Consider the following 15930-nt stretch of genomic DNA (forward strand, 5'->3'; position numbering starts at 1 on the left):
AATTGTCAGGTCACTCTGCTCGGGCCAGTTCATCGCTGCTTGCAGCTTTAATTTATCTTGTTTTAAGAGTGAATTTCTTATTTTAAGCGTACAACATGCTTATTTCTAGATTTAATCATCTTAATTGACGAAATCTTGTCTTTTTATCTTGTTTTAGACACACCTTTTTTGCAGTGTAAATCTGAAGAGCTCTTCTATGTAGAGAACACAGAATGTCTTTCTAAACTGAATTTCCATCCCAGAGACAATAAATCACCATCATTAATGTAATGGTTAATAAAGCTACCGCAGTCATTTCAGTCCCTGAGAGAAAGTTCATTTTCTCAGGGAATAAAAACCACTGTAAGAAAAATAAAATGCAAACGAAACTGTATTAAAATATTTAAATTCATAGTGTATTGCAGATATAATGAATAAAGATAAATAAATAAAAAACTGTTGTATTATCTAACTATATGTTATAGTTAGTTAGTGTAATTGAGTTCAAGTGCAGCCAACACAACAAGCCCCATCTGTTTCTTAATTAGATAATCAGACTAATGTTAAGGCAAACTGCATTCTCCTGCAGGCTTCATATGATTGTAACATGGCTTCAATGATAAATATGCCAAATGCACTGGGTTTTTTTTCACTATAACAATGAAATAATATCTGTGATGATTATCAAATTAAACAGAATTACACAATGTTTGCATGTTACAGTGGAGAGTTTCTTTGATAAGGCTATCTGATATTATCCTTATTGGTCAAAACTAATGCATTTACTATTAGTGACAATATCATGTTTCTGGTCTGCTGCTTAGAGCTGACATCATAATATATCAGAAACGAATTGATCTTGGATTTGCTATAAAAGTAAATACAAATGCCAGGGAAATAAATTCTTAGAGCTTTGTCCTTTTAAAATGTAGCCAACTTAAATTTAACCCTTAATAGGACACTCATTGAAATACTTGCAAATTCCAAATTTCCACCCTAGAGAATATTGGAGGATATTACATACAGCCAGAATGTGTAAAAAAAAAAAAAAAGACATACGGACCCGGGGGAGGGGGATAATATTTTGAGGAATGTGAGAAAAAACTGTGCAGATTTATGAGATTTAAAATTGCTTTTTCCCCACTTTTTTCTCGTAAATCCGTGACTTTTTTTCTTGTAGATTTGCCACTTTAATCTAGTAAATTTGCAACTTTTTTCTCTAAAATTATATTTTATTTTGGATATCCGCTGAAGTTACTAAATACAGTTCTTCGCCCGATAAAGGGTTAAAAACACATTTTAGTAAAACAGCAAAGTAAAAAGTCTATCCATGTGTGTCATTAACACATGTATAGTGGAAAAAAACACAACAGAAAATAACAGAATATCATTTTCATGATTTTTTTCAATCATGGGGGCAACATGGTCTCACAGGAATCCGTGAAATAGCCACGGATTTCACTACAATGCAAGTTAATGACAGTCATATCCCGTGGCTATTCTAACATACAAAGTGATTATGTACATTCACTGAGTGAATATTTAGAAAATAAAACATATATTTCTCGCTAGAAATGTGATCAAAATCCATTTTTATGCAGAAAGAATTGTTTTTTTTTCACTAAAAGTTAGAGAACTGTCCGCATGTTATTTGTTCTGACCGCCGGGACCTTAAAAGTCACGTGACTTGGAACAAACCAATAGGAAAAAATATCCATGGAATAGCCACGGGATATGACTGTCATTTACTTGCATTGTAGCGAAATCTGTGTCAGTTTCATGGAAATTGTAGTTATTCTGTGGCTATTCTACGGATTTTGAGTTAAGCGAATCCGTGGCTATTTCACAGATTCCTGTGAGACCAGGTTCCATAGGAGAGTTCATGCACATGTTCATAGTTGATGAAAACTTACTGTAGAGTGGTCATCTCAGTCAGTGATGGCTGTGTGGCTTTCAGGTAGCTGGCCCGGCGTGCCTGGACCTTGGGGGACGGTTTGGGACTCCCGTCAGAGTCTCCACTGTCGTCCTCAGCCATGGCTTTGACATAGCTGCCGCTCCTCATCCTCCGACAGGGAATGTCGTCCTCCTTCCCCAGAGGAGAGAAGCCACTCCACTCATCCTGAGGTACCTGATAACCCGGCAGAGAGGACAGAGAACCACTATCAGGAAGATCCACTCCACTGCTGTCTGAGTTCCAGCCACCAAACTGGGTAACTAAACTGTCCTGATGATACATGGAACCTATAAAACCAACATGCCATACAACATAAACACAATACAAAGCAAGATCTGACATCCAAAAACACAGACTGGACTAAACTGATGGCTGGCATTTCACTGACTCCATCACTCTTTCTCACACATGCATCCATACACAGCTCCCGTACAGTCTGTTGGCTAATTAGCATCAAACAGTATGTTTATGTGCGTCAGTCAGTCTGAAATTTCTCTCTGGCTAATTCTTACATCTGCTTTCCTGGAGCCAGCTCAGTTCTCCAACACAGAACTGCATCCATAAATAAGCACAGGAGGGTTTCTAATGTATGTATGAGCATCAAGGTTATTATAGTTAACGAAAACTAAAGAAATAACGAAAACTAGAATTGAAAAAACACTTTCATTAACTGTAATAAAAATAAAAATGAGTTTTTAAAAAAACGATGTCTAACTGAAACTGTATTGTCTGGTTACAAAACTAACTAAAACGAACTAAAATTATAGTAAAATTGTCCTTAGTTTTCGTATTTGTCAACTTTTTTCATACATAAACCTTTTTGGTTGATATTAAATCTATTTCATCTATCTGGTTTTATGACTTAATAAACTTATTGGGGCTGAGATGGATCAGACAAAGGAAATAAAGGAAACATTTATTGTGACTTTTTTGGATCTGGCACCCAACAAATACCCCATTACAAAAAAATTAAAACTAACACTAAAACTAATAAAAACTAAACTGAAACCTAGCATTTTCCAAAAAATAAAAACTAATTAAAACAAACTGAATTTGAAAACAAAAAATCGCAACAAAATTAAAATAAAAACTAATGAAAAGTCCAAAACTATTATAACCTTGATGAGCATTCATGTGTCAGTTGAATGTGTTTATATGTGTCTGCATGTATTTGACCTGAGGGTATGCTATGTTTTTTAACTGAGAAATACTTGTTTTTTTGACTAACCTACTGTATCTATAACAGTAACGTTTACAGAGTCAAAAACCATTACTCAAATCACACAGTTATTTAAATATTGTGAAAAAACGAATTTCCCTCGAATGGTGTCTGTCCAATCAGACAGCTTTGGTTTGATCAATCCATTCTGAAATATCTGTCTGGTCAGCAATACCATAAACATTAAGGGCCTGTGCCCCATGCACAAAGGCCGAATCTTTTCTGCAGCGGCCACCGGTTCTGACCTGCGGCCCTCTTGTCTGTCCTGTATCCACTGTCCAATCAAAATGCCCAAAAAATGAAGAAAAAAAACTAAATCTCACAACAGCTACTACACAACTGTGATGTAACAATACTGTGTGTAGACTGTGTCAGTCCTTAAACATTGTATTTCTCACATTTCTCCCTGTTTACAGGTATACACAGAGAAATGCTAAAATATGAATGCAGCAATTCAAATGAATTAGTACAGAGAAAGAGCAGAGGCCGTCTGTTGTTTTTGTTGTTGTTGTTGTTGTTGAGGGCGGTGAATTGGTTCAATTGGCTAATAACGCCTTTCTTATAATAACTGTTTTTCAAACTTTAACCTGGACACCAATGATAAAGTCACTATACTGTACAGTGCTATAAAAATCACCATAATAATTTCCTCTGAATATGATATGAAAATCAGCAAAAGAAGTCATCTGGAATACTAATAAATTATGGTGAGACAAATGTCTATAACAAATGCCGCCTTAGTGAATATCTCTTTCCTGAATAAATTATTGATATGTAGTCCATTATACTACTTAGTCAGGTCCCAGTCTATAAGTGTATATTGTAACAGCCATTGTTTGCACTGAAAAATCTGATCTGATCCATGATGTCTTTTATTCCCTCACAGTTCAAGGCAATGTCACATATGTTGTTCAAGCTTGAGTTATTTTTTTATTGTCATATAGACAATTACAAAGAAGACATAATTTGTCAATTGTCAATGAAAATCTTGGATCAAGGGCTCCCCCAAACAATGCTCATTAAATATGCGTAAAAAAGAAAATCACACAAGCAAAAGTGAAATGGAAATTTAAAATAGTCGCAGTCATGTGGAACAGAAAACTCATGAGACCTGAAAACACAGCCCTGAGCGGCTCCATGGTGTTGAATGCTGGTCTATGAAAAGCACAAAGGGTTGCACAAGGGAAATACAGATGTGTTGTTTAAAACTGAGATGGATGTCTGAAAAATGTGGCTGTAGTCAGGGGTGAGTACCTGTGCGTTTTTAGGTTTTTGAATATTTCCATATTGTTGGACATGGAGTGTTAAGTTGCTCAAGAAAATAAAATAGGTTAAATAGGCAGTTTGAGAAAGCCAAGCCCTTTGTGTTTTCTCCTCAGAACTTATGGAAGCCAATACATGGACCTGGAGCATGTGATCTCTTTGATTGAAGACTGCTAGGTCTCAACATGCTGATGCTAATAGCAAGCTAGCTTGGATGAAGCTACATTATGTCTGTACATATAGCTCATAGTCTATATATACGACCGACAACAGCTCATTATTTTTAATTAGCCACACCTTTTTAGTGTGTTTGTGCCAGATGGAACACCTTTACCGACTTCAAACTAGAGGCCAGTGTGATAATTTGACGGACAATAATAGACACAGACAGCAGAGAAATTGCTCTGCTATTCTGACTAATTATATATGAATCACAGGGAAAGAGGCTGAACTGATCTGCTCGGCACAATGTCTCTCTCTCTCCCTCTGTATGTGTGTATGTGTGTGACGTCAAAGAGACACAAATGAGCAGTTTGGCTATAAAAAGAGAATGCGGGGAAAGGACCAGCTGCAGTAGCATCAGCAGTGCCTCTCACCCACGCACAGGCCTCACTTCCACTGCAGCTCAATACGCATTCTCTTGGCTGAGGAACAGTGGAACACAGCTTTTTCTATCATTTACACTGTCATTAGTGCAGATGCTGTTTGTTGGAGATTGGGTGCATTTTTAGGTTTAACAAGAAAAGCAATTCCCTATCTGTCTTCCCATTCACAGTGACAGTGTGTATACAGCATGTCCACAGCGTCTACTGTGTATTTTTATTACAGGCTGTAGATTGTTTCCTTGGCAACACTTGGCTGCTTTGATGGCTTAAGGCAGCAGTGTTATAAGTAACAGGTACTGTAACAGTGCAGCCAGCAGCTGTGCTGGAGAGATGCTGAAGATCATTTCAGATTATACATACTGTATAAACCCAAGGGCAAAGCTTTAATTTGTTCTGTTGACCGATAAAGCAGCTGTACTCTCTGCTTCAGATTTAAAGGTACAGAAATAAAACACAGGGGGCAGCATTTCACTGTGTGCAAGACTTGCATGGTTAACTAAATGCAGTGATGACACTGTTGACAGTTATGTAACAGTCAAGTTAGACACAAAAGAAACCTGAAACCTCAGTTAAGACCTACACCTGAACTGATATTCAAGAGAATGGATGGGTCGCCAACAGTCTGGCTCCATCCCGGCAGAGATTACTCACTCACTAGAGTGTACGGAGTACACAGTGGGCAGAGAGAAAGCACAGGCAGATGTGATGCAGAGTCGGTGTGGGGGTCTGCACAGTGGACGGTGCTGCCTGCTAGCTTCACTGCTAAGCTGAATCAGGGATGTTTTCATGCATCCTGGTCTCTGATATGGGTTCTCTCTCTCCTTCCCCTTCCCCTTTAATATTCTTCGAGCAAGCCAGCTCCCTGCCTCCACTGCCTGCTCCTTTGTGTTTTTGTTGTTCAATAAACTCTTTTTGTAAATACTAAGCTGTGTCAGTCTCTGCTTTGGGGTCAAAACAAAACCAGAACCTCACAACTGAGACTCTTGTGGATTCAATGAGCCCAATTTTATTCATGTGTGATTATGTTAATCCCCAAAGTAGCATTTTCTTTACAATGAGAACATTTTATGAAACTAGAGACCTAGATCATTCAGAGGATGTATAGCTGGTTTATTGACTATAAGGGTTTTTTACTCAAACGTAAAACTGATGTAACAACTATGTGACAACTGAGCATGAAGAATGGACTTCCAACATATCCTAGTGTACTAAATGTGCATACACTTTTATTATTTTCATTAATTCAACATTTGTGTCTATGGAAGCAAGAGGGAGAAAGACACCACTTATTCTAAAATACATTTGTAGGTGAGGGGTTGAGGCAATGTACCTATTTGTGGCTATGGAAGATTAAAAACTATGATCTGACAATGGTGAAAAAAAGTAAACTCTCTTTTAGTCACCAACATATATTAATACATAGATGTAAAACCACATCATGGAATGTATTCCATAGATTAAAAAAAGTTCTAAAATTCTCCTCCTGCCTTCTTTTAACTGGCTAACAGACTACTTGCTGTGAAACCTTGCGTAGGAAAATGTGAACATGTGCTCTTCCTGCCTGCTATAAATCGTTTCATCTGACGTTGCGAGAAATTGGACCCACTCCCGGCGTTAAGAACATACATACATATATATGAGGTAGAAATAGCAGATCTTCTTGCCAATGTCTGCTCTCCTATTCCTGCTTAGGCAGTAATCAGTATTAAGTTCAAACTGTTTCAGAACTGGTTAAACAATTCTTTTAGCTGATTTTGCCCAATTAGCTAAAAAAACATTCTTGTTTGTTGTTGTTTTTTTATTCATGAATGGATTCTAAATTATATTTTCCACAAAATAAACTGTATCACTGCTTTAAAAATAGAGTAAATACCAATGGAGTACTTTATTTGCTTCTACTTCATTCAATACCCATCATATGAATGGAAGCATCCAGTTATGTAATTCCACCAACATGCCCTTCCAATCCAAATTATTTTTACACAAATACATAAGACGCTAAACTGCAAACTCCATTAAATACACCATGCTCGGCCTAACCACACAAAGACTGTATGGGTTGTAGCTGTCCTTTCACACCTTTGGTTTTTGGCTGTGAGGGAAACCATACAAATAGTTTTTTTGAATAAATGTCTGTATTACAGTTAATAAATGAGTCAGACTGCTGCTTGTTGAGACTGACAGCAGGCAAAGAGACGGACAGAGAGAGAGAGATAGAGAGAGAGAGAGAGAGGGAGAGAGAGAGTCTGAGCCAGTATCTTTTTGTCTCTTGCCCACTCAGGTCTACCGGATGCTGAGACACACAGCAGATGATCCATCCTATCAGCTGGGGTCAAGACATCCCCAGTTTTTACCTCTCACATATTAGCATATACTCAACAAGCAGCTGGAGGAGATGCAGCAGCTCAGCTCTGTATTTTCTTTCAAGTCTGTCTTAAAAACATGATGTTCTGGGGTTGCTTTCTCCTGAATCATTATTATTTCAATGTACTTCACATTTTTTTGTTTTAGTACTTTATACTTATTAATATTATTGTACAATTCTACTTTTATTTGTCATTTCTCTGTTAATGTTTAGTTTTCATTATTATTTGGGTCACAATGGTAACCATAGGTTACTCTAAAAAATAATTAACCAGCAATAATGTGTCTGATTTTTCTCTTGGACTTTTGTTTATTTTGTTTCTGGTTTCTGTAGCACTTTGAGATTTCTTTATGAGAAGTGCTTTAACATTTAAATGTATTATTACTATTATTATTATTATTATTATTATTATTATTATTATTATTATTATTATTATTATCAATGTTAGAAAATCCCATGAAGTCTTTAGAATATGTATTTAAATTGCCAGTTTACCATATTTCACAGAATGGATTAATAAATGAGAGGCACAAACTGGGCTTGGGTCGATGACATACACTGAAAAAACTACTAAACCTGCGTCGTAAGAGATAATTTTCAACAGAATGAAGTGCTGTTTTCTGTTGTTGCAGCTGTTAGAAGACCGCAAATAAGATCAAAAACACATGGAAACAGATCAGGAAGACATTAAAGGAAACTAGGATTAAAAACATGTTCCTGATAGAACCTGCTTCAAATAAAGGCCTGGCTCTCTCAACAACTGTGGTAAATAAAAGCAGTATTTCAGAATTCCTGATGTACATGATAATTATACTGTTCACTCTTGTGTTGCTATTAATGGTGATGTATGCCATATGTAAATATGTACTGTACAATGCAACCATATACCCGCACAAGAACTCCTAACAACATACACACACACACACACACACACACACACACACACACACACACACACCAAACGAACAAACAACAGCAGCTGGTGCTGGGGAGGTCATTTAACTTTTATAGCCACAACTTACAACATATTGGATTGGGTTGAACCACAGGACTTCTCAGTATTTCCCAGATTTGTTTTACAAAGGTTGGCCAAAACAGATTTTGTTTGTACTACAGTAAGTAGAGCTAACATGATCTGCTGCTGGTGATGGTCGTCATTTCAGTTTAACAGTAAATTGTATTTAATGAATCTTTGAAGACACAATTTAAATGTTATTACATAAATGACTGTTTTTTAATGGTGCAATGTAACAAATTTCACTGTAAAATAACAGTTAAATAGTGGCAGCAGGGACGCCAGTATTTAACTGTTATTTTACAGTCCATAGTACTATAATTTATTTTAACAGTATATTATCGTATTTTGTATTACAGTATATGACCGTAGGGTAACGGTGGGTGTTGGGGTTATTTTACAGGGCATTTATCGTAATTTATCAAACATTATAATAAAGTTTAATGCTGTTAAATTACAGTTATCTATGGTTAATTGACCGATTTAACTGTTAATTAACATGTGAGGGATGAATATTTGACAGTATTTTACAATTATTTTTCAATACAGTAGGATTGTAAATATACCGTAAATACACAGCAATCTGTTACAGTGTAGTAGCTTCTGCACATACAGTAAGTGGAGAAAGCACCGTATGTATGAGGTTGATAACGACTGATAATGGCTATTTAATGGGCTGTTACATGCATAAAGGCATCTTTCCTCCATGTCAGGTTTGCTATCACCCTAGCCCTTGTGTATGATACCAAATTAATTCATTTATTCATTCTCCTTATCCGCTTATCCGCACTCGGGTCGCTGGGGCTGGAGCCGATCCCAGCTGATATTGGGCGAGAGGCGGGTACACCCTGGACAGGTAGCCAGACTATCACATAAATAGACAATCACGCTCTCATTCACACCTACAGGCAATTTATAGTCACCAATTAAACCTAAGTGCATGTCTTTAGACTGTGGGAGGAAGCTGAGTACCTGGCGAGAACCCACGCTGACACCGGGAGAACATGCAAACAGCAGTAGACGGGAGGCGAACTAGCGAGAGTGTTAACCACTACACCACCGTGTAGCCCTGATACCAAATTGTATACTCCAAATGTGTAAGCATATTTCATTGTGATTAGGGCCGGTACTTTAACGCGTTAATTAAGATTAATTAATTACACAAAAATTAGATGATGGGACATTTTGTTACAAATAAACCAACGGATGGAAGCGTCGATAAGAGCATGGTTGTGTTGCTATGCAACAAGGAATTCACATATCACCGCAGCACATCCAGCCTCAAGTATCACCTCAATGTAAAACATATAGCAGCTAGCGGCTAGTGTGGTAGCGTTAGCGTGGATTGTGTTTTACTTAAAAACCAAAGTATTCTAGTTTACAGAAGGTCTACCTACCTATAGGCTACCTGAATTTATGAAATGTACTATATTTCTAAATATGCTATTGCTACACTTAATGGCAAAAATTGCACTGGTCTGTTGGACTTGAACAAAAAGAAACAATATTTTTGTTAATTAAGCTTATGTATTCAGTCATTATTCAATGGTATACTAAAAATCCATGTGAAAAAAATTACTTCTCACTGTTCTCAGGTCAAATATTTATATGCGATTAAAATGCAATTCATTTCGATTAATTAATTACAAAGCCTCTAATTAATAGATTCATTTTTTTAATCGAGTCCCGGCCCCAATTGTGATGTGAGCACTTTGTCCTTCTTGACTAGGAAATCTATGATGTGATTCTTACACGGAAATAATGTACAGTATATCTCTACTATGCCCATTAATCCAAGGATACATTTTGTTTTACAAGCCATATCTTTACTCCCATGCATTAGAAATGCAGATGTACTTTTTGGTGGGGCAAACATTGAATTTCAAGGTGGGTGTTTTACATTTTGAATCTTTAAATAATTGGCAAGATATTACAAAAGCTAGAATATGGCTCGAATGATTATTTGGCAAAAAAAACCTGTTTGTGTAACCAAACAAATGTGATGTTTAAATAAAGTGTTACTCACCAAAACACTACCAAGCTAATTGACAAGCTAATTTTTGGTAGCAATCTTACTACTACCAAGTTTATAATAGTTATGGATTTTTCATTAGTTTTAGTTTTAATTTCATTGTGATTTCTTGTCTTCAAATTCAGTTAGTTTTAATTAGTTTTTAGAGCGAGTTTGCTAGTTTTAATTAGTTTAAATTTTTTGGAAAATGCTTAGTTTTTATTAGTTTTATTATTAGTTTTTTTTTTTTTTGTAATGGGGTATTTGTTGGGTGGCAGATTAAAAAAAAATTCACAATAAATGTTTCCTTTATTTCCTTGTCTGATCCATCTCAGCCCCAATGAGTTTAATTTAAGTCATAAAACCAGATAGAGGATATAAATTTCATATCAACCACAACCACAACTATAATTTTAGTTAGTCTTACACTGCAAAAAAAGAAAAGTTGGGTGAACTCAAAATTTCAAACCTCAAACAAAATTTCAAACTTGCAACAAACTTCGATAACATTTTAAGTTGGACAATTAAACTAAATATTTTAAGTTTTGTTTTTGAGTTTGCTCAACTCTGAATTCAGATTTTTGTCAACTCAACTGTAAGTTGTACTAACGTATAATTTAACATTGTAATAACTTGTAATCCTTACTTCTGCTAACTTCTGCAATGTGCTGAATTGGCACGATTTTAACGCCGCTATGAAATGTCAGCTAATGTTGCGACCACAATTTTGAGTTAGCATTAATACGCTAATGCCTACTCTTGTAGCTGTAACAAGCAGCGCCGCTAGCATCAGTTAGCCGCTAGCATCAGTTAGCCGCTAGCATCAGTTAGCCGCTAGCTTTCGCTAATGACCGAATTTCACCGCTTTCCTGCATTTCACAACAAAGAAATAAGAGTTAGCAGAACTATTGTCCCTTGTTGTGAACTTAAAAATATAAGCAACAACAACTCACAAACTTGTTTTTGAGCATACAACTGGCTTCCTTTGTTGTGCTAACTTACATTATTGCCCTAAATGTCAATCATTTATATTTCCAAGTTTTAACAACTTAAATCACTGTTTTAGGCCAAAAAATACAAGTTGACTTTTTTGCAGTGTAGTTAGTTTTGTAACCACACAATACAGTTTCAGTTATTTATTTATTTTAAATCTACTATAATAACCTTGACTACTACTACTAACTGCAGTCTTTTTCTTTTTCTTCTGTTGCAGATCTTGGCGTGTTTTGTCAGAAGCGATATAATCACTGTTTACTCAGTCTGGGAGTTTACTCAAACTAAAAAACACAATTTGGGCTCCTCAAATAAAGGACAGGCTAATAAGATTTCCAAAATATGCTAAAACTAAAACTAAAATGTATTTGTACTATCACTGGGTAATTGCCAAACTTATTCAAACTCTTATATATAGTTAAACACCTCCCCAACACTTAGGTCAATAAATCACTTCACAGAATAGAACAGCACAGCACAACACAACAGCAATCCATCGAGACAACAACAGTGAGGAAGGCAAGATAACATGTGGCAGGAAGGGAAGCACTACTAAATTAAAAATGAAGTGTAAACACAGGAAAGGATGTCATTCTTCATGAGTTTATGTCGTTACCTAGCATTCAGAGAGTAAGGCTGCTACTGGCTCTGCACTTACTTCTCTCTTCAACTCAAAAGGAGGAAAGAGGAGGAAGAGGAGAAGGAAGAGGGAGGCTCTCCAAACCAAGAGGAAGTAAAGGAGGTGGAAGTGGGTTGGTGGTTGGCAGGGGTTGGGTGGATAAGGAGTGTGGGGGTGAGTTGGGTGAGTGGAGGAGAAGCAGGAGGAGAGGAGTGGTGGAGAGGGAGGAGGTGGCAGTGGGGTCTTGGGAGATCAGAATAATAGACTGGTGGTAGGGAGCAATGTTCCCTTTAAAACTGTGGACGCACGACAACATTTTCATAGGATCAGACACTAAATATAAATTTAACCTTCATCTATAAACATTAGTCAAGTGTTGTTTATAAATTAGAGATAGTTACAAGTCCATTCTGGAAGCCTGTAGATTTAGCTTATTGCATTGTTGCACTGTTTAACACCACTGCAGGTTGTTTTTAGTTTGGTTATAATGTCCAGAAGTACCTGGACCCAAATCTGTGCAGCCATAATGTAATGTTGGAGATTAGTCAGTCACTTAAGATTTTTGTTATACTGTTTCTTTTGAGGTTTGATATATCTGATTATAAAAAAAACAATGTAGGTAACGTTCCAAATCACTCAGCATTGTTAGAATATTTGCACATGTTTCGTTTAAATGTGATGGAATTCATTGCAATGTCAGGTAGTTATTTACCAGATGTACCTATCTGGTGACTGTATTTGTACATTATTTTTAATTGAACTCCATAATGCTATCTAGTATACCTTGGTCACAATATAAAATTAGTTTATACTACCACTCACACAGTTACAAATGGTGTAAGTATGAAAAATTGTCCAAAAGTTCAGTCTGGTTTGATTTGGTGCTCTATTTATAAGGTTTTTATTCTATTGTTTTAAACAGTCCTGAGTAAATTTTGCCTTGCAAAAATGAGGAGATCCGCCCTGACTAAGAAAGAGGTCAGTAATGGTCTGCTTTCACTTAGATGGCAGGTCTAATTCTTTCTTCCGCCAAATTCACTCTGTGCCCTGTCAATGTACATCCACTGAGAAGCTCAGCTGGTTATTTTAAATGTCTCACAACATCATAGAAAGTTCTGAAAACTCACTAGAGGTGACTTGTTGCAGAAGAGACCGCTGTGAAGGTGAGTAACAGAGCTGGAGAGAGGAGTGCTGGGGGAAGCTTGTTGTATTGGGGTACAGAAAGTGTAGTTTAGTGTTATCTAAATAATTTTCATTTTCATGGCTGAATGCTATAAGACACTTGTAATGACAATCTGAGCACTTTCAGTGAAGGTAACATTACATTGACTCTAAGAAATTGCTTCTTGATTCGTTGCTGCTGGTTACAGTGGTCTAGGTCAATAATGGACCAATAAAAAAAATAGTTGCAATCAGGCCTGGAATTTCGTCATTTTAGGGGCGAGGCCACTTGGCCTTTTGTGTTGTCAATATGTTGAAGGCACCAAGGCCATGAAATAAAACAATGATTTTAAGTTCACGTCCATAATGAATGTAATTTAAGGACTAGTAATGACGCTTCTGACGAAGATTGGAGTCTCAGTCGAAACTGTTAATCAGGTAAAGAAACATCTCCTTGTAAAGTAAAATGCATCAAGCTGGTGCTCTTTGAGATCTAAATGAGAGCAAACACCTCACATAACATTTATGTGGGAGAAAAACCCTGGAGATTTTTTTTTTCCATTAAAGCCCAAATTTGGTGGCCTCCCGCAGATTCTAATGCCACTATTCCAACGTATACACTGATCTTAATGATTGCATATTTTAAGAATTATTTTAAAGGATAATAAAGGTTCTTGTATATTTTATTTAAGGCATCTTATTTTGACAGTCTTCTTGTAAATTCTGTGGTCGATTCTGTTAACACACTGCGCTCTTATTTTGAAAGCTGCATGCGTTTAGCGACAGGAAGTTATTCAAGTAAGTCACAGTTGAGTGTGAATAAAACAACTTGAACTAAGTTGTTAATGTGCGCTCGCGGCTACCGAACGGCATATGCAACAGTGTATTTGGACCAGTGACCGGTCCGGACAGGTTGATAGTATTTAGTTCGTCCTTCGTGAAATTCCTGCCCTGGTTGCAACCATTTGTAACTCAGACTAAAAGCATTGGTAAATAGAAAAGTTCCCCTTTAATAACTTAATTACCTGCAACAGCATTCTGATGAGTTAGTCAGAGAGCAACAAACGGGTGATAGGATGGTACTTTTCAGTGCTTTTCATTGGTAAACTTGAGGTTCCGAACAGTTTGGGTTTCAGCCAACAATTGGCTTATTGAGCTAAAATGATTTGATTAAATAAATAACATATTCTGAAAGTATTTGGATAGTTGATTAATCATCAAATTATTTTTGAAGGAAAAATGCCACACATTTCACACGTTTCAATGTGCAGAGATGTTAGTTTGTTGCTTTTCTTATCTGCTGTGATTTTACAATTTAAAGCTTTGTGTTTTGGACTGTTGGTGAGACAAAACAAACAATTTGGTGATAATACCTTGAGCCTCTAGAAATTGTGAAGAGCAATTTTTCAATGCGTTCTTACATTTTAACCAATTGACAGAGTGGTGTTATCATTGGAAAAACAATCAACAGATTGATTAATCGTGAAAATAATAGTTAGTTGCAGCCTGAATGCTAATTATTATAACATACTAGATCATTTCACTTAAATTATTCAAATACATTTAATGAAACATTTATGAAATCCAAACAATCATTTGGTGACTTGTGATCCTGATCCATAGACACTATATGGATTCTGCAGATGGTACAAATATATCAATTTCAATTTGTATTTTATCAGAATGGCTTTAAGCTGTCTGTAAGTTGATGAACATGGTTAAGATTAAATCACGCCTTCAGCACTCATTTAACAAGTTCTAGTGTGTCCACAGCCTTAGCCAGTGATATCCAGTCGTGGTTTCAATCTAAAAGTTGTCATTCAAGCCAAACACTAAGCATCACAGGGAATCTGTTCGAAGAGACCAACACCTTGACTCAGAGTGGCCCAACAAACTGGGATACACATCCACTGATCTCTTGGAAGGCTCGTCATGTAAAGCTGCATTCATTCATTTGCTGATATTGTATTCCACATTGTACCCTTGGTCTCTAGGCATTATATAAACACACATACAAACCATTTTTCTTTGTTTCTGTCTGTCTGTCTGTCTGTCTGTCTGTCTGTCTTTCTTTCTTTCTTTTTTCTGTCTGTCTGTCTGTCTGTCTTTCTTTCTTTCTTTCTTTTTTCTGTCTGTCTGTCTGTCTTTCTTTCTTTCTTTCTTTCTTTCTTTCTTTTTTCTGTTTGTCTGCCTGTCTGTCTGTCTGTCTTTCTTTCTTTCTTTTTTCTGTCTGTCTGTCTGTCTGTCTGTCTTTCTTATTTTTTCTGTCTGTCTGTCTGTCTGTCTGTCTTTCTTTCTTTCTTTCTTTCTTTTTTCTGTCTGTCTGTCTGTCTGTCTGTATGTCTTTCTTTCTTTATTTATTTATTTTTGTCTTTCTTGTTGATGTTTATCTTCTGCTTTGTGCTTTATTACACCATGTTAGTGCCCTGTGTATTTGGCTCTTACCATGGCTGTTACTAATTTTTTTTTTTTTTTTTAGATAAGGTAGTACAGACTTTCCTTGGAGTGTCCAAATGCCCAATTTTTTTGCAGTACTCCAGATGCCAAGAAAATTCCCAGAACTTCACCACAAGGAGCAAAAAATCTTTGCTCACTGTGCTCACTGATTGGAGGGGACACTACATGTGTTCCTGTAGAAGATTGGTCAGGTGAAACAGAGCTTCAGCTAATGAAATAAAGTCTGAGGCTGTGTTTTCAAATAAATCTAACCTCTCTAGTTCAGTGGTAAAATGCTTTTTTTTTTTTT

General features: G+C 36.4%; 1 protein-coding gene across 2 annotated transcripts in view; it reads right to left on the reverse strand.

The window, feature by feature from the left end:
- Window positions 1-15930, reverse strand: part of LOC131980842 (disks large-associated protein 1-like) — a 161578-nt gene that overhangs the window by 65739 nt on the left and 79909 nt on the right. For both annotated transcript variants that reach the window (XM_059345151.1, XM_059345150.1), the window contains exon 4: window positions 1893-2107. In XM_059345151.1, coding sequence (XP_059201134.1) covers window positions 1893-2107 — 215 coding nt within the window. The remainder of the gene's footprint in view (window positions 1-1892; window positions 2108-15930) is intronic.

The sequence above is a fragment of the Centropristis striata genome, chromosome 11 (genome assembly GCF_030273125.1).
Source record: "Centropristis striata isolate RG_2023a ecotype Rhode Island chromosome 11, C.striata_1.0, whole genome shotgun sequence".
Lineage (NCBI taxonomy): Eukaryota > Metazoa > Chordata > Actinopteri > Perciformes > Serranidae > Centropristis > Centropristis striata.